The 24484-nt window shown below is 39.0% G+C and overlaps 2 protein-coding genes and 1 non-coding gene across 5 annotated transcripts; 1 reads left to right on the forward strand and 2 right to left on the reverse strand.

Moving 5' to 3' along the window:
* Positions 1-2688: 2688 nt before the first annotated feature.
* On the reverse strand, positions 2689-5460 carry LOC124863277 (ribosomal RNA-processing protein 7 homolog A-like). The gene is made up of 7 exons (XM_047357602.1): positions 5306-5460; positions 5002-5144; positions 4760-4885; positions 4553-4676; positions 3249-3346; positions 2965-3172; positions 2689-2870 (listed from the first exon to the last, which is right to left on the reverse strand). The coding sequence occupies exons 1-7, from the start codon at positions 5397-5399 to the stop codon at positions 2785-2787; spliced, it is 879 nt and encodes a 292-aa protein (XP_047213558.1). The 5' UTR covers positions 5400-5460; the 3' UTR covers positions 2689-2784.
* Positions 5461-11745: 6285 nt separating this feature from the next.
* LOC124863609 (polymerase delta-interacting protein 3-like) lies at positions 11746-19300 on the reverse strand. Of its 3 annotated transcripts, none has more exons than XM_047358062.1 (10): positions 19165-19300; positions 18217-18317; positions 17704-18131; positions 17569-17613; positions 17414-17491; positions 17099-17320; positions 15543-15620; positions 15289-15418; positions 13516-13582; positions 11746-12741 (listed from the first exon to the last, which is right to left on the reverse strand). In XM_047358062.1, exons 1-10 carry the CDS (start codon positions 19230-19232, stop codon positions 12519-12521), a joined length of 1440 nt encoding a protein of 479 aa, XP_047214018.1. In that variant the 5' UTR covers positions 19233-19300; the 3' UTR covers positions 11746-12518. The 3 variants fall into 3 exon arrangements, 2 of the variants coding, with proteins under 2 accessions (XP_047214018.1, XP_047214019.1); XR_007037168.1 differs by having other exon boundaries at positions 12603-12741; positions 13516-13620; XM_047358063.1 differs by lacking the exons at positions 11746-12741; positions 13516-13582 and adding an exon at positions 13604-13672 and having other exon boundaries at positions 15236-15418.
* Positions 19301-19715: 415 nt separating this feature from the next.
* On the forward strand, positions 19716-19869 carry LOC124863614. The gene has a single exon (XR_007037170.1). It is a non-coding gene; the product is annotated as a U12 minor spliceosomal RNA (small nuclear RNA).
* The last annotated feature ends 4615 nt before the right edge of the window (positions 19870-24484 follow it).

Raw genomic sequence — 24484 nt, forward strand, 5'->3', positions numbered from 1 at the left:
CCTCTTCATCAGAAACTACTTAATCCTTAATTCTTCAGTCAGATGTTTCTTCAGATTTGGAAGGCAAACCAAGCAGTTATTATATAATAGTCCAACATAAAGTGCTGCATTACTGAACTGGAAGAAATGATCCATGGTTTTCCCTTTTGCTCCCCCAAAATAAAATCTAGTGCAACCAATTGCCTAAAGAAGTCTACAGATTCCAGTCCAAACGGCATCATGAAAACCAGGTCATGGATAAAGTTGTGGAGAAGTTTGAAGCGGGGTTAGGTTAGAGGAGAATTTCTCATCATTTAATCCATCATCTGAAAATGGAATACGGGTCAACTGCAAACCTACCAAGACATGGCCGTTTACCTACGCTAACAGGATGAAAAAGGAGAGCCTTAATCATAGAAGCAGCGAAGATGCCTTTTAAATCTCTGGAGGAGCTGCTGATCCACAACTCCGGTGGGAGAATCTGTCAATCATGCACTGGAAAAGTGACAGAAATACCACTTAACAAATGTCATTTAAAGGACAAGGCAAACAATGTACCTACTGAAGAGATGACCCCAAAACTGAACTTCATGGTAAACATACAAAACAATGTGTGAAACTAATGCTGCACATCATCGTCCCTGTGAAACCTGGTGGCAGCAGCATCATGCTGTGGGTGTGTTGTTCTTCATTAGGGAGAGAATGGCTGGAGATAAGATGGACAGAACTAAATACAGGGCAATCCTGGAAGAAAACCTGTTTGAAGATACGAACGAGTCAAGACTGAGATGGAGGTTTACCTTCCAGCCGGATAATGACCCTAAACATGCAGCCAGAGCTGTGTGCATGCACAGTTTTCAGATTGTCATATACAGGTCCTTCTCAAAATATTAGCATATTGTGATAAAGTTCATTATTTTCCATAATGTAATGATGAAAATTTAACATTCATATATTTTAGATTCATTGCACACTAACTGAAATATTTCAGGTCTTTTATTGTCTTAATACGGATGATTTTGGCATACAGCTCATGAAAACACAAAATTCCTATCTCACAAAATTAGCATATTTCATCCAACCAATAAAAGAAGTGTTTTTCATACAAAAAACATCAACCTTCAAATAATCATGTACAGTTATGCACTCAATACTTGGTCGGGAATCCTTTTGCAGAAATGACTGCTTCAATGCGGCGTGGCATGGAGGCAATCAGCCTGTGGCATCAGCTGAGGTCTTATGGAGGCCCAGGATGCTTCGATAGCGGCCTTTAGCTCATCCAGAGTGTTGGGTCTTGAGTCTCTCAACGTTCTCTTCACAATATCCCACAGATTCTCTATGGGGTTCAGGTCAGAAGAGTTGGCAGGCCAATTGAGCACAGTGATACCATGGTCAGTAAACCATTTACCAGTGGTTTTGGCACTGTGAGCAGGTGCCAGGTCGTGCTGAAAAATGAAATCTTCATCTCCATAAAGCTTTTCAGCAAATGGAAGCATGCAGTGCTCCAAAATCTCCTGATAGCTAGCTGCATTGACCCTGCCCTTGATAAAACACAGTGGACCAACACCAGTAGCTGACACGGCACCCCAGACCATCACTGACTGTGGGTACTTGACACTGGACTTCTGGCATTTTGGCATTTCCTTCTCCCCAGTCTTCCTCCAGACTCTGGCACCTTGATTTCCGAATGACATGCAGAATTTACTTTCATCCGAAAAAAGTACTTTGGACCACTGAGCAACAGTCCAGTGCTGCTTCTCTGTAGCCCAGGTCAGGGGCTTCTGCCGCTGTTTCTGGTTCAAAAGTGGCTTGACCTGGGGAATGCGGCACCTGTAGCCCATTTCCTGCACACGCCTGTGCACGGTGGCTCTGGATGTTTCTACTCCAGACTCAGTCCACTGCTTCCGCAGGTCCCCCAAGGTCTGGAATCGGCCCTTCTCCACAATCTTCCTCAGGGTCCGGTCACCTCTTCTCGTTGTGCAGCGTTTTCTGCCACACTTTTTCCTTCCCACAGACTTCCCACTGAGGTGCCTTGATACAGCACTCTGGGAACAGCCTATTCGTTCAGAAATTTCTTTCTGTGTCTTACCCTCTTGCTTGAGGGTGTCAATAGTGGCCTTCTGGACAGCAGTCAGGTCGGCAGTCTTACCCATGATTGGGGTTTTGAGTGATGAACCAGGCTGGGAGTTTTAAAGGCCTCAGGAATCTTTTGCAGGTGTTTAGAGTTAACTCGTTGATTCAGATGATTAGGTTCATAGCTCGTTTAGAGACCCTTTTAATGATATGCTAATTTTGTGAGATAGGAATTTTGGGTTTTCATGAGCTGTATGCCAAAATCATCCGTATTAAGACAATAAAAGACCTGAAATATTTCAGTTAGTGTGCAATGAATCTAAAATATATGAATGTTAAATTTTCATCATTACATTATGGAAAATAATGAACTTTATCACAATATGATAATATTTTGAGAAGGACCTGTATTCAACTCTGCATCATTTTCCTTTTACTTTACAGATATGTGATTATTTCTCAGCCAATTATATAAATTGCTAAAAAATATAATAAGGTTTGGGGTATGTTTTCCCAAAATCCCGCAGCTGTTATTGGCTTGTTGTACAGTTAGCTTCACAACCTGCTACTCTTCTTTAAAAATCTTAATGTATAAGTCCCCAGTGTCTCGCTTACTGCCAATAATGATAGTCGTGAAAAAATAAACATAAGTTTATTCACAAATGACATCCCAAGTATATGATGCAACTAAAATAGAAAAGCAGTGAAATGAGCCAAAAAGGAGTAGTTGACTCAGTAAGGTTTGAACTTCCTCTGTGCTCTCATTAGAGCTATTCGCTGTTTATCCTCCTCAAACTTCTTCCTCAGTTCAGCAATATCTGGGGAACAAAACAGATTAGAAAAAAGGTTTAAATCCTTCTTAACCTTAATGTGCTTCTGTAGTTCATTGTTGTTAAAAGATGATAAACTTACGTTCTTTCTGCGTGTTCTGGTGCTGCCAGGTGTAGAAGTTCATCAACTCTTTCCTCCTCTTCTTCCTCACCTCCCTCTGAAGAGTCCTCTTGTTGGCAGCCTCGCTGTGAGGGCGGGCCTTGGCGCCTTTGTGCCCTCTCGTGACTTTCACCCAGCCCTCTTCGTCCTCCTGTTGTTTCTCAACCTCCTGTCTCTGTCGCTCTGCCTCCTGCAACAGACAAATGTCAGATTTAGGTCCCATGAACTTTAATGGGGTTCCAGAGGAAGAGCTGTGCTGTTTTTACCTCTTCTTTCTGCTTGTCGTAGTCCTGCATGAAAGAGTCGACCGTCAGCTGCAGTTTGTCGGGGTGGATGAAGGACTTTGTGTACTGCTGGATCCATTCTGTCACGGGGAGAAACACCAAACACGAATGTGTCACATGAACCATTTGTTTCATATTTAAGGGCTCGTCAGCAACCTGCTGACTGCTTTCTAAATATGAAGCAAAATATTTTTTTTATAGTTCAAGTAACGTGACATCATAGAAGATACAGTGCCTTGCCAAAGTATTCACACCTCTTGAACTTTTTCACATTTCAACACATTACAACCGCATATTTTAGGGAATTTTCTCTGACTGTATGTGACAGACAAATACAAAGTAAACTACAGTATCTGTTCTAAACTGGAAGGAAAATTATACATGGTTTGTACAAGCAAAAAATGTTTTCCTTAAGCTATCTATATGTAGCCCTATCCATCTTTCCATGAACTCTGACCACTTTCCCTTTCCCTACTCAAGAAAAGCAATCCCACAGCATGATGCTGCCACCACCATGTTTCACCAAAGGAACAGTGTGCTCTTGTTGATGGGCAGTATTAGTTTTTCTCCCACATATATTGGCTTTAATGTTGGCCAAAAACATTTATTTTGGTCTCATCTCTCCAATGCACTCTTTGCTTGCCAGGTCCCTTGCATGGCTTGTGGAAAACTTTAAACAGGATTTCTTTCTTCCAGTGAACGATTAATAGTTGTCCCGTCAACAACTTATGCCACCTCGGCTGTAGTTCTCTACAGCTCCTTCTGAGTTACTAGGGGCCTCTTGGCAGCCTCTCGGATTAATACTCTCCTTGTCCAGTTTTTCAGTTTAGGTTAATGGCCATATCCCAGTCATGCCACACCAATAACCCTTCTATGATATTGGATTGAACGATGGTCGATGAGATGTTCAGAGCTTGTGATATGGTTTATTAACCTAACTTTACTTTAAATTTCTCCACCACTTTCTCTCTGACCTGTCAGCTGTGTTCATTAGTCTTTGTGATCATGTTTGTTCACTAATGCGCTCCAACAAACCTCTGACGCCTTCACAAAAAGGATTTATACGGAAAATAAAGTAAGACGGCTGATAACCAATTCACACCAGACTTCTCTTTCCTTTTTCATACCATGTAACCCTTTCCTAACTTTAAAATTATGACCAACTTTGTGTTGGTCGATCACATAAAATCTGTTTAAAATGTTTGTGTTTATAATGTAAAATGTTAACGGAAACCTCATGTGGTGCGAATACTTTGCTACAAGGCACTCTAAAACCGGTGACTCACTCTGTACTCCTGTTTTTACTGGCCGCTGCTCTGTGCTGACCACCAGAGGATCATCATGTGGATGGGATTTAGCTGCGGCTAGACTGGAGGAGCTTTCAAACACAATGTAGCCAACTTTGAAACCCTGGAAGACATGAAAGAGACATAATGAACCTGGTGGTACTATATCAATAATTAAAGAGAGGAAAACTTGCAATGCAGGCTGACCTGTTTGTCAGCTGGTCTGAAGACCTTGGACAGTTTGGGTCCAGACTCTGGAGAGGAACCCGGGTGATCCCTCAGCTCTACTGAAGCAACGCTGCCAAACTGGGAGAATAAATCTTTGACAACGCTCTAAAACACAATAAAAGGGAGAGAAATGTGACCCTCTTTGATTTTATAAAACATCAGGGAAATTACCCAGCTCCTGATTGTTGCTCCAGGCTGAATGCTGGGAGTTGGAGTCTCACCTCTGAGCAGTATGGAGGGATGTTGAGCACAAATAAAGTCCGATCCAGCGGTCTGTAGGAACTCTTCTCGGCCCGGACCCTGTGCTCCTTCACATACAGAGAGTGCCGTGCAGCGCTATCAAGGCTGAACTGTAAGGACAGAACTGCAGAGACGAGAGGAAAACCAAAACATCAGCATCTGCAAGAACTAAGGTCCGTCAAAGTGATCCATAAATACTGACTCAAACAAGACGGCTGTGTTAAAAAATAGACCTAAGATCGTCCGCCTTCTGGAGACTATAATCATAAAAATAACGATAAATACCCGTAAATCCTCCAGGAATAACACAGGCCTTCCTCGTTGCATGTTTCTTCTTAGACGGCGCCATATTGGGTGACCTTTTCAACCGGAAGCGCATCAACAGTACAGCTTGTACTTCTTCTTCTTCTGTGTTATTTTTTGGCAGTTGGCAAATAACTTTATGATGTGCATTACCGCCACCGACCGGTATGGAGTGTGGTTCTTCATGGTTTTAAATCTTATTTACTGTTACAACAATCAAATTCTATTTATTAATTTAGTGCTTTTGAAAAATCTAATTATAATTTGAATATGTTTGCTACCTAAACTTCTTTGCAAAGTATCTCTCAAAATAAAATTTTCTTTAATACCTACAAATTCTCTCCTTAAAATTGTTCTTTCTTGTTCATATTTCTGACACTTCAATATTACATGTTCTATTGTTTCCTCCTCTCCACAATGATCACATTTTCCTGTATTATGTTTCTTTATTTTGAACAATGTAGAATTAAGTCCTTTATGTCCAAGTCTTAATCTTGTAATTAATCTTTCCTCTTTTCTGCTCCTTCTTCCTGTTCTTACTTCTCCTACTATCTTGTTGATTCTGTAAAACCATCTTCCTTTCTTTTCTTCATCCCACCTTTTTTGCCACTCTTTCCTGATTCTCTGTTTAATTATATTTCTTGCCTCTGACCTACTAATATTAATTATAAAGCTAATGTTGTTTTGTGTTGCCTTCTTTGCTATCCTGTCCGCCTTCTCATTCCCCACAACTCCTACATGTGCTGGTACCCATAAAAACACTAATATTAATCCCAAACAAAATGTCTGGTCTACCCTCTGAATGATTATGTTTTAAACTTAATAATGCTGAACTTGAGTCTGAACAAATGATTGTTTTTAATGGTTTTATATCCTCCACCCACTGCACTGCTAACAATATTGCTAATAATTCTCCTGAATATACTGATAATCCATCTGTAATTCTTTTTCCTACTTTTATTTTAAATTCTGGTATTATAAATGCTACTCCTATTTTTTTATTTTTTCATCTGTTTTTGATGCATCTGTGTAAATCTGGACATAATGATAGTAATTGTTTATATATTCCTGTATTATACTTGAATCTAATCTACATTTCGTATCTTTTTTCTTTTCCATCAATGCCATATCCACCACTGCTTCTGGTAACAGCCACGGTGGCACTACTGGCAAAGGCAACATTGAACTTATTTCTTTTTCATATATTTGAAATTCTTCTGCTATATTATTGATAATCCAACCAAAACTCTTAACTTGTTTTTTTTTTTTTCCCAGCATGGTTTTAAAATATCACGTGTGGGATGATCTGGATTATTGCTTTGTAAGTTTATCCAGTAATTAATTGCTAACTGTTTCCTTCTTAGATCTAATGGCATCTCTCCCATCTCTACCTGAAGTACTGCTATTGGACTGGTTCTGATTGCTCCTGTACAAATTCTTAAAGCTTGATGTTGTATATTGTCTAATTTTATAAGGTGAGTGTTTGCTGCTGATCCATAAATTATACTTCCATAATCGATATTTGATCTAATTAATCCTGTACAAATTCTTTTTAATGATGTTCGATCTGCTCCCCAATCAATACCAGCCATACATCTCATAATATTTAATATTTTTTTGCATTTATCTATGATTCTTTCTATATGTACTTTCCATATAATTTTTTCATCAAACCATACACGTAAAAATTTTATATTTTTTACTTGTTCTAAAACTTGATTGTATAATTTTAGTTTTATATTTTCTCTTTTTCTTTTCTGTGTAAACACCATTACTTTTGTTTTTTCCACTGAGAATTTAAATCCCCATTGTTTTGCCCATTGTTCTATTCTAATAATCTCATCCTGTATTTTCTTTTCAATAAGTTTGATATTACGACCCCTTTTCCATATAGCTCCATCATCTGCAAATAGTGAACAACCGACTTCCTTACCAATATTTTTAAATACATCATTTATCATTATAGAAAACAATAACGGACTTATAATACTTCCTTGAGGAGTACCATTATCTATTATATATTTACCTGACAATTCTTGACCAATTCTTACTTGTATTGTTCTTTTTGATAAAAAATCTTTAATCCAGTTAAACATTTTTCCAGTAATACCCATTTTATTTAATTTAATTAATAATCCTTCAACCCACATCATGTCATAAGCTTTTTCTATATCAAAAAATACAGCTACTACATTTTCTTTGTTTATTTGTGCTCTCCTAATTTCATATTCTAAACATAATGCAGAGTCATTTGTGCTTCTCCCTTTTCTAAACCCATTTTGATTTCTAGATATATATCCATTAATATTTAAATAATATGTTAATCTATTATTAATCTTTTTTTCCATTATTTTACAAATATTTGATGTTAATGCGATCGGTCTATAATTTTCTGGTTTTCATCTTTTCCTGGTTTAGTTATTGGAATAATTATTGCTTCCTTCCAGCTCTGTGGCAGCTCTCCCTCCTCCCAGACTTTATTGTATAATTATAATATTTTGTCTTTTGCTTTGTCATTAAGATGTTCTATCATCGTATAATACATTTGATCTTTTCCAGGTGATGTATTTTTTGTTTTCCTGGTTACAAAGTTCAATTCTCCTTGTGTAAATGGTTCATTTATTAATTTATTTGTATCTACATTATTTCGCATTAAATCTTTATATTTCATCTTTGTGATTTCCCTACCTTTCTTTCCCTCTTCACTAATATTATTTGAACTATGAATTTTACTAAATGTTTTAACTAATATTTCTGCTTTTTCTTTATCTTCCGTTATAGTTGTATTATTTATTTTTAATATAGGATATCCATATTCTTTTCTAATACCATTCATTCTTTTAATCGTTTGATCAGTTTTTGTTTCTCTCCCTACGGAATTACAAAAGTTTCTCCAATATTCTCTTTTTGCATGTTTAATGATCTTTCTTACCTTTGCCTGCTTTCTTTTGTACTCAATTAGATTCTGATAAATTGGGTTACTTTTTAACACTTTAATGCTTTATTTCTTAATTTTATTACTTCACTACAATCTTTTGTCCACCATGGCACAATTTTTTTATCGTTCTTTCTTCCTCCTTTTTTTATTGATTCTTCTGCAGCCTGTAAGATTTTTTTTACAGATATTTATATTTAAACTATTTATATCAATTGACTCATCTATTTCTTCCAATTTCTTTTGACTTAAATATTTAAATTTTTTCCAATCAGCCTTATTAAAGTTCCATCTTTTATATAATCCTGTATTCCTGTTATTTATTAATATTCCTGTTATGATTTTAATGGGGTAATGATCACTACCTACTGTTGTATCTTTGTCAATGTCCCACTCACAGTTATTGGCTAAACAATTTGATACTATTGTTAAATCAATCACAGATTCTGTAACTGTTTTTTACATTAATTCTTGTTCCTCTTCCATCATTTATACATACCAAATTTTTTATTTCCATTATTTCTTCAATAACTTGTCCATTTTTATCATTACATTTTCCCCATAATGTGCTGTTAGCATTAAAATCTCCACACCAGACTACTTTTCCTTCTAAGTATCCCATTAATTCATCCATCAACTCAAATGATAATATTTTACATGGATTATAAAAATTTATTATCTTACATTTTTCTTTTTTATTGTAAATTTCAACTACTATGTATTCTAAATTTTTACCTTTTCCTAATATCTGATATTGTATCCCTTCTTTTATAAATATTCCACATCCTCCTCCACTTCCTTCTTGTCTATCCCTTCTGATACTATTATACCCTTTAAACACAAAATCTAGGTTTGGTTTTAACCACGTCTCCTGTATACATATAATTTCTGGTTTTTCTTCAATTCCATCTATATACCCTTTAAATTCCTGTCCATTAGCTATTAAGCTTCTTTCATTGCACTGTAATATTATCATATATTTCTATCAGCTGGGTTCCTCCTTGCCTCCCATCTGTTTCCAACTTTTTATGAATGTTTTCCCAAGATCCTTCTTTAAACCCTAAGAACTTTTCTGCTCCTCTGACTATTATTTTAATCTTTTCTGTTTTGTGTTTAGCCTGTTCAGTGCAGTTAATGACATAAGCTATGAATAATATCAGTTTTTCCAGACATTGTAACATTTTCCTCTGATTCTACTTTTCTTTGTTGATAATCTGGAATCCTAATTAGACCTTCATCCCTTGATCTTTCTTTCTGTACATTTTTGACTGCTTCAGCATAGCTTATGTTTTTAGTTATCTTAATTTGTTGAATTTCTTTTGCTTTCTTCCTTACCTCACATCCCCCGAATGTAACTCTATGTTTCCCTCCACAATTGCAACATTTTTCCTGCACTTCTTCCCCACAATCTTCAATTCTGTGATCTTCTCCACACTTTGGACATCTTTGTTTTCCTTTGCAGACAGCTGCTATATGACCATATCTCTGACATTTAAAACATCTTAGTGGTGGAGGAATGAAAGGCCTCACAGAAAAACTCAGATATCCTATTTTAACATTTTGTGGCAACACCTTTTCTTCAAAGTCTATTAAAATTGACAGGCTTCCTACTCTTTATCCATTTACATTTTTTGTCAGTCTTTTGAGATTTTTTATCTTTGCACCAACAATGCTTTTTTTTAACTTGTCTATATCTTCCTCCAGAGGAATGCCATAAATTACCCCCGAATGATTTTATCTTCTCCTATAATCTTCCTCTCTGTCACCCTTTTCTTGCAAATGTTTTCAACTTGTAAAGCCTTTCTTCTTGGTTCTTCGGTTTTACACAACACCAGTATATTTCCATCTCTCAAGACCTTCACCATTTCAACATCTCCTATCTTTTTTTTTATTTCTCTAGATAGTGAAATAGGACTCAAGTTCTCTTTTTCTTCTTCATTTTTTATCTTTAATATTATTTTACATTCTTCCCTTCCAATTTTCCTCCTAACTACTCTCTCTTCTTCAGAACTGTTTTCTTCCAGCTCTCTTTTACTCCTTTGGCTGTCTAACAATTTCCCTTCTTCTGCTTTACCTCTTCCGCATCCTCTCCCTCTACTTACTGGCGTCCATTCATCAAAGTCCATATTGTCCTCCTGTGTGTCCATTCTGAACCATTCACATACCAGTTTATGCCTTTTACTGCCACTTCCAAAAGTAAATAATTTCTACCACTGTGGGGTTCTAAGTAGACCAGCGTTTTCAGACCGAAGTTTCGCGCTCCGCTCTACAGCTTGAACTGATGGTTTTTTTTTTTTTTTTTGTTAAATTATAATTATATGTGGTCACCGTTAGTAAAGTTCCACTACAAAAATAACAGGAATATTTTGTGACACTGAAGCATTGTCACAACATAATTGGCACTAAATCTTATACCTAAATGGAGCCTTATTTGTAAGGATCATGTATTCAGTGAGTTTATGGGTTCCGCCCATTAAAACTTGCCAGATCCTCTCTGCTACTGAAAATGTAACTATAAATAGTTAACACAAATTACCTGTTAAACCGCCTTCTTATAAATTATAAAAGATATTATTGGCGTGGGACTTCATCTATGAACACAACCTTTCCCCAATAACTGTATGTAAATAGCAATAAAGATATTCAGTTTAACACAAAACGTTGCTTCTTTATTTAAAGTATAACATTTCTATATATTATTTTTTTCTTTTTAGTTTGAACTTCCTGATACACCATAGGCACATGCATGGGTATTTGACACAATTCTTTACATAAACTATTTCTTTAAACTATATAATCAATAAAGTCTTTAGATGAAATATTACCCAGAGTGCTCAGATATATTGGTCTTCCGTTTATAACTTGAATTGTTTGAAAGTGTAGAAATATTACAAAAAAATTCCTAAATAAACGTATATGCGGTTTTATAAGACATGCTTTGGAATTAACTTGCCTTTGATTTCAGTGGTTTACGCATTTATTTTTCAGCTGTTTCTAAGCGATGTAACAAAACTTATCAGGGAAGAAAGTTCAAATGGTGTTACTGTTTTCTTACTGTATGAACATTGTGGATATGGTATAGTGATGACATCACCTAATTCATTATGTCAGGGAGCATAACGAAAGGATCAAGCAGAAAAGTAATGTCACAGCTGTATATTAAAAAATAAAACTGCTGACAGACTTGATGCATGTATGTTTTCCACACCATGTTTCAGTGGGGTATAAAATGTTGAATGCGTACAATGTTTGTTCATGTTCCAAGTATCGTTGACGTTTGTGAGAAGTGTTTCTAGCATCAGAATTTCTTTGTGACACTCGGTTAAAGATTTAAACGTACTTAGAAACTCTCATGTTTGATAGAACATTGCTCCACAAGTTGAAACCTCTTTCTGGGTTTTTGGAAAATGTTTGTGATTTCTCTTCTCAGAGTGGATGTTTAATTATTTATGATCATATTGGCAGAAAACAATGTTACAACTTAAACTAGATCTACAAAGCTGAATATTTAATGGCAACAATTCACAAACAGATCTGACAACCCCCACTGACAAACCGAGAAAGCAACCTAAAAGTAGTTTACAGTTGTTCGACACAAATAGAATGTAAAGTGTCCTACAACAAATTATCTTCCTTCTCCTCCAAAACTAAACAAGCATGAGGAATTTTTTACAGAGCACTGAATCCCACACAAACTGGAAATCCAATGAAAGCAAGGTACTGGTCTCTTCCTGCTCACGTTTAACATGTTTTTACAAGCAAAACTAGTACTTGGATTTAACAAGTCCCAAAGTGGGGGGAAAATGCTAAAGAAAAAATGCAAGATCCTGTTCACATAGGCTGAACTCTGACAGAGGTTCGAATGACTAAACACATCCATATGTGCGCACATCTTTAAAAAGGTGTTGATTCTTCAGAATAACTTCAGTTTTCAAATAGTCTGTCAATGTTTCCTTTAAATCACTCTTTTGGAAAATTGCAGATAACTGTAGAGTAAAAATAAACCAAATTTTATAAAAGAACACTTCCTACAACCCCTCTTTATGCCGATTTAAAATATCAACATTTCTTCATCCGGTCCAATTAACATTGGATTGGATCATCTATTAACCTCCCGTTCCAAGTAATCATCTCAATGAAATGCGTAAAAAAATCAGTTTCATTAGAGAATATGGGCTGCTTGCCATTAGTGAGAACCACAGCTTTAATGTGAACACTGAGGACGTTCTAACGGCAGCAGATTCCTTTCAGATATCAGCTTTATATCTTGATGCGGAAAGCGGTGGTCTGTGAGCTGGCGGCCTCGGTAGTGGAGGTGGACTGTGTGGTGGACTTGAACAGAGCCTTGAGAATGGTCTGAGGGTCCACTTCAGGAGTGGGCTGAGAGGAGGCTCGTTGACCGCTGGGACGGGACAGAGAAGGAGGCAGACCGTATTTCTTCGTGGTGCTGCTGCTGCCTGCTCCAGGGGTGTCGCTGAGTCTCCTGTAGGAGAACAAAACAAACTGGTCTCTTCATACACAATACAGTTTTGGGTTTTCTTAAATTCATCTATGGCTAAAAAAATTAATTGGATTAATCGGTCAGTCGTTTTCTACCGCTTATTCCATAGTGGGTCGCGGGGAAGCTGGTGCCTATCTCCAGCAGTCTATGGACAAGAGGCAGAGTACACCCTGGACAGATCGCCAGTCCATCACAGGGCAACACACAATCAACCACGCACACATTCATTCATACACCTAAGGGAAATTTAGAGAGACCAATTAACCTAACAGGCATGTCTTTGGACTGTGGGAGGAAGCCGGAGTACCCAGTGAGAACCCACGCATGCATGGGAGAACATGCAAACTCCATGCAGAAAGACCCCCGGCCTGGAATCGAACCCAGAACCTTCTTGCTGCAAGGCAACAGTGCTACCAACTGCAATTAATCAATTATTGAAATAATCATCTACTAATTTAGCAATCGAATAATCGCCAACTTCTTTGTCTGTAAATATGTCCTATCCAGAACTCCTCAAGTTGCAACGTTTTAGCTTCACCCGATACAAAACCTGTAAAACATCTTATATTAAACACCTTTTGCAATCCGATTATTAATCGGTCAATCAAAAAAATTGTCAGATTAGCAAATTGATTGTTAGTTGCAGCCCTAAATTTGACCATCTTCCAGTTTACAGATAAACTGGAGTTCACAAAAACACAAAACTAGAAACTGAATGCAGAGGAAGATGAATTCTAATAAAGGAGATGAACTCACAGTAGAATCGGCTGATCAGAAGTGATGACGTTTCCCTGAATATGAAGGTTACACTTCATGGGTTGGCCTGGCAGGGGTCAAGAAAAGATGAGGGAAACTGTGATTCTTAAAACAAAAATACAGCAGATTACCCAGAAGAAACATCCTAGCTAAAGTACAGGTCCTTCTCAAAATATTAGCATATTGTGATAAAGTTCATTATTTTCCATAATGTCATGATGAAAATTTAACATTCATATATTTTAGATTCATTGCACACTAACTGAAATATTTCAGGTCTTTTATTGTCTTAATATGGATGATTTTGGCATACAGCTCATGAAAACCCAAAATTCCTATCTCACAAAATTAGCATATTTCATCCGACCAATAAAAGAAAAGTGTTTTTAATACAAAAAACGTCAACCTTCAAATAATCATGTAGTTATGCACTCAATACTTGGTCGGGAATCCTTTGGCAGAAATGACTGCTTCAATGCGGCGTGGCATGGAGGCAATCAGCCTGTGGCACTGCTGAGGTCTTATGGAGGCCCAGGATGCTTCGATAGCGGCCTTTAGCTCATCCAGAGTGTTGGGTCTTGAGTCTCTCAATGTTCTCTTCACAATATCCCACAGATTCTCTATGGGGTTCAGGTCAGGAGAGTTGGCAGGCCAATTGAGCACAGTGATACCATGGTCAGTAAACCATTTACCAGTGGTTTTGTCACTGTGAGCAGGTGCCAGGTCGTGCTGAAAAATGAAATCTTCATCTCCATAAAGCTTTTCAGCAGATGCATGAAGTGCTCCATAATCTCCTGATAGCTAGCTGCATTGACCCTGCCCTTGATAAAACACAGTGGACCAACACCAGCAGCTGACACGGCACCCAGACCATCACTGACTGTGGGTACTTGACACTGGACTTCTGGCATTTTGGCATTTCCTTCTCCCCAGTCTTCCTCCAGACTCTGGCACCTTGATTTCCGAATGACATGCAGAATTTGCTTTCATCCGAAAAAAGTACTTTGGACCACTGAGCAACAGTCCAGTGCTGCTTCTCTGTAGCCCAGGTCTGGGGAATGTGGCACCTGTAGCCCATTTCCTGCACACGCCTGTGCACGGTGGCTCTGGATGTTTCTACTCCAGACTCAGTCCACTGCTTCCGCAGGTCCCCCAAGGTCTGGAATCGGCCCTTCTCCACAATCTTCCTCAGGGTCCGGTCACCTCTTCTCGTTGTGCAGCGTTTTCTGCCACACTTTTTCCTTCCCACAGACTTCCCACTGAGGTGCCTTGATACAGCACTCTGGGAACAGCCTATTCGTTCAGAAATTTCTTTCTGTGTCTTACCCTCTTGCTTGAGGGTGTCAATAGTGGCCTTCTGGACAGCAGTCAGGTCGGCAGTCTTACCCATGATTGGGATTTTGAGTGATGAACCAGGCTGGGAGTTTTAAAGGCCTCAGGAATCTTTTGCAGGTGTTTAGAGTTAACTTGTTGATTCAGATGATTAGGTTCATAGCTCGTTTAGAGACCCTTTTAATGATATGCTAATTTTGTGAGATAGGAATTTTGGGTTTTCATGAGCTGTATGCCAAAATCATCCGTATTAAGACAATAAAAGACCTGAAATATTTCAGTTAGTGTGCAATGAATCTAAAATATATGAATGTTAAATTTTCATCATTACATTATAGAAAATAATGAACTTTATCACAATATGCTAATATTTTGAGAAGGACCTGTAGTTCTAGAACCAACAACTCATAGGGCATGTGTGTTCTAGCCAGTGGCACTCACCATCCAAGCAGCGATTGTTGTACCTCCTGTATGCACTGACAGCATCCTCTTTACGGACAAACACTACCTCAGCTACGCCCACCTTTACCAGGCGCGCTCGCTTCAAAGCACCGCACACACAGAACAGTTCCTTTGGACAAACAGGCAGCACAACCACACCCGCTTTAGTCACTGCCGTTCTACAGCACTAAACATGTCACAAACTAGCAAACAGAAGAGATGAGAGTCAAAGACAAGCAGAATGATCGACTCACCAATATGTCCTCCTCAGTAACCCGGGAATGAAGGTTGGTCACGGTTATTTTAGTTCCCTCCAATGGGCTAAAAGTCAGCTAAAAAGAAAGTTGTTCCGTGTCAGTAATGAAACCTAATTATTGACCTGCCACATACATACTTCCTAGCTTTACATTTACAGTTATGCGACTTTAACAGAGAGCTGCACTGTGAAGCAAAGTAAACAAAGCTGTTTTTGGGGGTTTGTATTGATTCAGCCTTGGTCAGCTAACCTTAAAACGCCACCTGGAGATAATAGAAACTACGATGGTAAATATGAAGTATCCTTGTCAACCTGGGGGTTGACTCTGGGGTAAAATCTTAACTTCCTATTCTAAACGGTTTTCAGATCATTGAAAACCTTCTAGAATAGGCAGGTTTGATAACCATTAAGGCATGAAAGTTAAGATTTTTAAATCTTTACATAAAATGTTCTGATCAGAGCTCCTGGGGCTTGAAGTCTTTTAATGAGTTGCCAGAAAAAATGTCAGTTTTCTCCAAATGCATGTTGCCCTCCCCTATCTGTTGCTACTACAAATTAAAAAGCAGTTTGGCTATTAAACAGTGAACTGCACGAGCAACCAGAGGAGACCAACAGCTAATATAAGTTTAATTCACTTGTGTTACTCTAGAAAGAGCAAAGCATAAAAAATGACAGCATTCTGTTCTTGAAAACTACTACAGGTGTTCACTGTATTCCATATCATGTATCAAAATCCAAATAAATAGTATGGTCCAAATGATTAGAACTGTAATAATCAGTGTTGCATTATATCAGCAGGAGTAAGAATGATTGTTGCGTTTCTGATTTAAATACAAGCAATTTGATGATATATATTTCTGTTTTTGAATTTTTGATGTAAATACCCTAAAACCATGAAATTGTAATATCTTTACACAAGGTGATACTTTGACTCTCATACCAGCCCACTAATTTAGAACATGTAGCTTCTATGTAAGTTTCTTCTGCTAAGAATCCCAATTATTCTTTCAAGAAAAAAATATACGTATACGACAGAAATACGCTGATATTTGGTGAATATAAATCTCCATCAAGATCAAAGTTCAAGTGTCGGGTGAAAAGTTATCTAATTGATTGATATGATTTAATAACACGTGAGATGTCTGTCTCCCAACATATAAATGTTGTTTAGGTGTTTCTTTTCATCCATGATATTTAAGAATATGTTTTATGGAGCTCTTCTTAAGAAAGTATAAAACTAAAACCATGATGATCTAGCTGGACTTGCAGGGATTCCTGTTTGTAACAGAAAAAAACTCAACATTGCTGGCTAAGTCAAGCTTTTTTAGGTTTCCACACAAAAACAATCTATGTCTCAAACAACTCATCTGATACAACAAATGTAAATATTGATGTTTTTTTCTTTAAGAATTCTTAATCATTATAGATTTTTCCCCTCACAAAAGAAACTCAAACACTAACATAGTCGCCACATTCATTTAGTGAAGATAAGCCAGAGGATGAAGATGCGAAAAGAAAACACGGTTGTTTATAGATGCAAGCTTGAGTATGTACCAGAGGAGGAGTAGGCGTTGCAGTGCTGGTTTCTGCTGTGCTCTGCTGCAGAGTCCTGGACACCGGCTGCAAAGCTGCAGCAGAGGAACGGGCAGCAGCCGTGCTGGTGTTGGGCCGGGTGGGCGCCACCGGGACTGGAGGCCGTGGGGCCGTGTAGGCATCATTTTTTACCACCTTAGTGATGGGGGCTGTCATGGAGAACATGGAGCCTACGGGGCCAGTCTGTATGAAGCATTTTTTATTTTATTTTATGTGGAAACCAGACACAGTTTGAGTAATGCTTCAAACATTTGGGTATTTATAAGATCGTCTTACCCGGGACTGTCCCATATTGTTGGCAGTTGTGATCTTTATTTGTTTGCTGGGGATGCTGCCGAGGTCATTTAAGGCAGGCTGAGAGAAACGATCATTTATTAAGCAGCACGTTTTGCACTGAAGATAAAACAAAATGAAAATGAAAACATATCTACCTGCGTCATTCCACGAATTCCACTTAAGATCCCAGCTGGCCGTTGCTGAAAAGTGAGTCAGTCATTTTAAAACTGCTTTTTCGTCTACTTTTACAGTTCGAGATAAAAAAAACAAAAAACTTTCTGCACCCTTACCTGGATGGTCTTTGTTATTTTTAGAGGTGGTTCAGCAGCTGCTTGCGTCTGTGTTCCTCCAATACTCCTCTTAAGGCTCAGCCTATCGCGAGCATCCATTACTCGTACATTATTGCTCAGCTGTGGTGTTGTGCTGACTCTGGCATTCAGTCCTTGTACATTAGTGGTAAACTGCCTAGTGTTCGCACTGGCAAGATTACTGTTGGTTTGTATCTGTATCTGTGGCACTGGTGTCTTGCCTTGCAGTTGTTGCGTTATCGCTGCCTTTAGTGTGGTCTGTGCAGGGGTGCCAAACTGACTTTGCCCCTGTTTGCGTGAGTTAATCATCTGCCGAGCATCCTGCACACCTCCTGCCCCTCCCCTGCCACGGATTTTGAACCGAGCATCTTTTTGAACTAACTTCTCTCTGGCATCCTTCACTTGAAAACCTGATGAGAGATAGAAAAGAAGTTGATGGCTAAGATGATTTTAATCCTTCAACTGTTTACATCCTTGTTTAATAACAAACCTTACCTGTTCCTCCTCCCAGGCGTTGTCTTGCATCATTGATCCCAATTTTTTGCCTAGCATCAAAGTTTTTACTGTCCCCTCCTCCAACCCGTCCAAACATGGGCCTAAAGCAAACAAACAATCTATAAATAAAACAGCATAACTCTCACATGAAAATAGAGAGTCCCTCACATCTACATGGCAAAATCCCATAGATAGATAGATTATTCCAGTTGGAGCGACTCTTAACTGCCCTTGATCATGTAAAAGAAAGAAAAGAGACAACATGGGTTAAATGATCAGCTATAGTATTGTGATGTATCATAATTGTTTTTCTCTATTTTGTCCCTAACCTTAAACCCGTGTTGTTTTTTTATTTGTATTTTTAAGTCAAAGGGAGACAAACCTGTAATAAAAACCTTCACAGACCAAATTTGTGATTTTAGTCTTAATATTGTTTGATTGGCCGAATTTTAACCAGCAACCGGTGCGGGATCAGTTTTGGCCATCACTTTGTTACTTTTTGGCACAACACTGGTTGATGTTAATATAGCTCGCATACACATATAGGCTGGAGCAGGGCCTGTAGCAACCACATTTCTTCAAGAACTGGTAGCAGAAACAAAATTTTAAAAATAAATATTAGCGGAGCAAATCGAAATAGGGCGGTACAAACAAGACAACAAGCAAACACGATCTTATACTGCAAGCATGGGCTTTTAATGCAGCCACCAAAACAATTAGGTATTATGCATTGGAATTATTCGTGTTTTTTTCAACTTAAAGGGTTCGTTTCTAGAGGCCTCTTGCTAATGGTTGCTACTTAGCTTAATGTTTAGCATTCTGTTGCTGCCACACGTAACAACGCACAAACAGCAGCTCTATTTTATTGTTATTCTTTCAAAATTCCCACAAAAAGGCTTTATAGATTCCTCATTTAAAGTATTTACACCTTAACTACATTTTACGTACCGTTTAGCTGGAGCTTTAAGGTTAATTCCGCGCCGCCGTATAACTTCATCCAACGAGACGTCTGCCATTTTCTCATACACTGCAACCACTGCGCGTGCGCGTCACAGAATATTTTCACTATCATTATGGACACCGCTTTAGACCAAAAGGACAAAATGAGTCTCTGTGGAAACAATATCGTTTTGTTTATACTTTACAGTTTTAGACATTTTACTATCACAGACCTGAAAATTAAGAATAGCACACCGTTAACTTTTAAAAGCAGCCCTCTTACTACTGAATAATCTGTTATTGGTTACTCTTGAAGAGGTCCACAAAAATTGGGATTACCCATGAGGCTTTGCGCCCCTTGTTTGATAAATACATATAAAAGTCGGCCAACTAAAACGATTTACGTCTATTTGTGTACATTGTTTTAAAACAATATTCCTTCGTATATTTGAGATATTAGTATAAATGTAATTGTTTACCAGTGTTTCGCTTTCATGCTGCACCCTAACTGAGAATGCTATGGCAAGATGTCTATAGCTGCTGATCGACGCTCTATTGTTATGCCTTAAACTGATGAGTAAGGAAAATAACGATGCGGGGTGACGCCCGTATCCTCGTCAACTATACGAGAGGAATTTTTGAAAGGGCATAGGTCTGCCTGTAGAGGTGACTCGCTTACTTTGCGAGATGCCTCGCTGGACCAGGACCTTCCCCGTTCCCAAAGCTTGTAAATGTAACACAGCAGAAGAAATTTGCTGACAAAGAAGTCATTAGGATCAAGACACATTCATCTCTCAGACTAGGATCATAAATTGGTCCATATTCAGCACAATATCACACATTCAATGACTACTGCAGTTTCGAAATTATTTAACACCTGAATAACATTCCTTGTAAAAAGCACACATTTGTAAATCAGTTGTGTTGATGCAACATTAAGATATCAGCTGGCAGAACTCTCACCAGGTAGTTTGAAGAGCTCCAGGCCTGAACTCTTAGATGTACAAAAGAAAAAACAGCCACCCCCAATTGTTCAGTTATGTAAATGACCCAAAGAGGCTTTGGAATTGTGTTTCATGGAAGGATGGATCAACACCAGAACTTTTCTGGCCGAAGGATTAGCAGTGTATCTGAAGGAGGAAGAATAAAGCATACACTGAAAGGAAAACCCTGCCTTTATGGAAAGGAAGTGGCTCAGTTATGCTCTGGGGCCTTCTTCTGACACTGGAAACCAGCAGCTTGTGAAGTGCAGGATGATTCAATTAAGTGTCAGGAAATTCCAGAAGAAAAAAATCATTTCGACTGTGAGGAAGCTGAAGCTTGGACATATGTATCTCAAAGTCCACCAAGCCTTACTTTCAGATGAACCACTGGAAGATACCAGAGTGGCCATCATAGCTGGCTCATTTAAACTCTATTAAAATCTCTGGTGGGGTTGTAAGAAACATGGAGGTCCTTGCACACGAGCAGTAGGGTAATAAGCTACCTGCAGCAGACATCTGCATGCATTTTTAGTTTTTGTGCTTGTTGAGGAACAGTAAGAATACATTACCAAATGTGACACATAATAATTGCTCAGACTAGACAAAGAGTGAGAATGTGTTTCAAACAGAGAAATGCCAAATATGACTTTGTCCTTTTTTTCTGAAAATTATACTAACACAATACATTGTTATCCATTAGCGACACATTATAATAGTTGATAAAGTGGTAAGACATTTATTAACATTCATACCTTAGATGTAGAAATGTCAAATCTGAGCTGAAGTACTTTACTCTGAACAAAGATTCTTTACCACATATTTGCATATTTATGAAACTAGTATTGCCTCTGCCGAATTACAAAAAAATTCAATTCAATTCAATTCAAAAATACTTTATTAATCCCAAAGGGAAATTAAATGTTGTTGTAGCTCATATTATGAAGGTTTCCTCAAAGAGTCGTTGTAGATGATGATGGCTGTGGGCAGGAAGGATCTCCTGTAGCGCTCCATCTTACAGCAGATCTGAAGAAGCCTCTGACTGAAGACACTCTGTTTTTGTAGGACAGTCTCATGAAGAGGATGCTCAGGGTTCTCCATAATGTTCTTCATTTTATGAAGAATCCTTCTTTCCACAATGATCTACAGAGGTTCCAGAGGAGTCCCCAGAACAGAACCAGCCTTCTTTATCAGCTTGTTGAGCTTTTTTAAGTCCCTGCCTCTGATGCTGCTACCCCAGCAGATGATGGTAGAAGAGATCACACTCTCCACAACAGACTTATAGAAGATATGCAGCATCTTGCTGCAAACACCAAAGGACCTAAGCTTCCTCAAGAAGTACAGTCTGCTCTGTCCCTTCTTGTAGATGGCTTCACAGTTGCATCTCCACTCTAGTCTGTTGTCCAGGTGAACACCGAGGTATTTATACTCCTGCACCACCTCCACTTCTTCTCCCATGATGGAAATAGTTTTTGACTTATTCCTGTTTCTCTTAAAATCTACAATCATCTCCTTTGTTTTAGTCACGTTCAAAATGAGATGATTGTTTCCACACCATGCCACAAAGTGGTCCACCACCTTCCTGTACTCAGCTTCTTGTCCATCTCTGATCCACCCCACAACTGCAGAATCATCCGAGTATTTCTGCAGATGACAGGAGTCTGTCTTGTACTGGAAGTCTGAGGTGTACACAGTGAAAAGGAATGGTGAGAGTACAGTCCCCTGTGGTGCCCCTGTGCTGCTGACTACCTGGTTAGACTCACAATCCTTCAGTCTCACAAACTGTGGTCTGTTTGTCAGGTAGTCTTTGATCCAGGAGATTGTTGAGGCCTCCACCTGAGTCTTCTGGAGTTTCTGACAAAGCAAATCAGGTTGGATTGTATTAAATGCACTGGAGAAATCAAAGAACATGATCCTCACAGTGCTGCTGGCTTTGTCCAGATGACAGTGGGTTTGTTGAAGCAGGTGTATGATGGCATCTTCAACTCCAACTCCACAGCGATAAGCAAACTGAAGGGGGTCCTGATAGTTTATTGTTTGCTTACTCAGGTGGGCCAACAGGAGTCTCTCTAGGACCTTCATGATGTAGGAAGTCAGGGCAACAGGTCTATAGTCATTGAGGACTGATGGGTGAGTTTTCTTTGGTACCGGAATAAAACAGGAGGTCTTCCACAACACCGGAACCTTCTTCTGGGCCCGGCTAAGGTTGAAGAGGTGCTGCAGAATCCCACAGAGCTGCTCTGCACAGGCCTTCAGGACTCTAGGGCAGACATGATCTGGACCTGCAGCCTTATTCCTATTCAGTCTCTCCAGTTGTCTCTTCACCTGACTTCTTGAGACACACAGGTGGAAGGGGGAAGCAAAGGAAGCATCAGCATCTTCTGATATGGTTGAAGGCAAACATGTAGAAGCAGAAGGGTCTAGGGCCGAGGTGGAAGATAAAAAATGTGAGGTGTTACTGGACAGCTGTGGGTCCTGTGGGTCAAAGGAAGGTGGAATGTCTGTTTGGCTGTGAGCAGGAGAGGAGGATGCGAAGCTTGTTTCTGAACTGAACCTATTGAAGAATGTGTTCAGTTCATTGGCTCTGTCCAGACCTCCATCGGTCTGATCATCCTTCTGCTTGAAGCCTGTGATCGTCTTCATTCCTGTCCACACATCTCTGATATTGTTTTGCTGGAGCTTGCTTTCCAGTTTCTTCTTGTACACCTCCTTGCTGTCTCTTATCTTGACTTTAAGTTGCTTCTGTATTCTCCTCAATAATTCTCTGTCTCCCTCTCTGAAGGCTCTTTTTTTCTTGTTAAGCAGGTCCTTCAGGTCACTAGTGATCCAAGGTTTGTTATTGGGGAAGCATCTCACGGTTCTGGTGGGGATGATGTTATCCACACAGAAGTTTATATAGTCGGTTACACACTCAGTCATGGCATTGATGTCCTCTCCATGTGGCTGGCACAGTGCGTCCCAGTCTGTAGCCTCAAAGCAACCTTGCAGAGCTTCTTCAGCTTCCTGTAACCATTTTCTCACAGTCCTCTTTATTACAAGTTGCCTCTGAACAAGGGGCTTATATTTCGAGCAGAGAAAAACAAGATTGTGATCTGATTTGCCTAGAGGAGGTTGTGCTGTAGAGATGTATGAGTCCTTGACATTTGCATAAAACAAATCTAATGTTTTGTTTTCTCTGGTAGAGCAGCTGACAAATTGTTGAAACGTTGGAAGTGTAGCAGAGAGTGAAGCATGGTTAAAATCACCAGAAATTGCCACAAAAGCATTGGGGTTTTGTGTCTGTAGCTTAGCAACAACTGAGCTGATGGCATCACATGCAGTGTCAGCAACAGCGGAAGGTGGAACATAAACTGTTACCAAAATAACACTGGTGAACTCTCTGGGTAAATAATATGGACGAAAACTTACTGCCAACAGTTCAATATCTGGACTGCAGAGATGACATTTCACAGTTACATGTCCTGGATTACACCATCTGTTGTTCACAAGTACTGCCAGTCCACCTCCTTTACATTTGCCGCTCCTCTTTAAATCTCTGTCTGCTCGTATGGTTAAAAAGCCCGGCAGAGAGACGCTGGAGTTGGGGATATGATCCTGCAGCCATGTCTCAGTAAAACACATGATACTGCATGCCCGGTACTCTGGCTGGGTCCTTTGTAGGGCTTGGAGTTCATCCAACTTGTTTCCCAACGATCTCACATTGCCCATCAAAATTGACGGAAGAGATGGTTTGAACTTCCTCCTTCTCTCTCTTCTCTTAGCTCCTACTCTGCATCCACAGCGTCTCCTTTTCAACTCATCAAGGATTTGGGGTTGTAGCTGAAGTATTATTTGAGCTTTTGAGATATTAATCAGCTGCTCCCGGTTGTAAGAAACAACCCCGTTGCCATGGCAATGCATCATAACAAATGTCCAAAAATAGAAAGTATTAAGAAAAATCCTCCAAGCTGTGCAGCATCCGACACTGGAGTGGACAGTCATACAAAAAAAATCAACTGTATCCACCACAAGAGGAATAGTTCCCAAAAAAGAATAAATCAGAATCAAAAGTAACAGAGCTACTCCAACCTGCTGCCACCTTGAGCGGCGCAATTCTAGAATCTACAGATTCAATTTTTCTTTTCAAATTAGGATTCAGACAAGCATCAAAACACCTCTGTTAGACCGCTCAAACCTGGGCTTAATTATTTTATACTGATTATAGATTCCTAAAATCTCTTAAAAATAGTTTTAGGTTCAGAGACTGGGGGGGGTTCAAGGGATAGCAGAAGGGACTCATCCCATCCCATATTCATGCAAGAACCCAGCGCAGGTGTTTCATACTCATATGTAATATGCGTGGGTAACTA

The sequence above is a fragment of the Girardinichthys multiradiatus genome, chromosome X, assembly GCF_021462225.1.
Source record: "Girardinichthys multiradiatus isolate DD_20200921_A chromosome X, DD_fGirMul_XY1, whole genome shotgun sequence".
In the NCBI taxonomy this organism is placed as follows: domain Eukaryota; kingdom Metazoa; phylum Chordata; class Actinopteri; order Cyprinodontiformes; family Goodeidae; genus Girardinichthys; species Girardinichthys multiradiatus.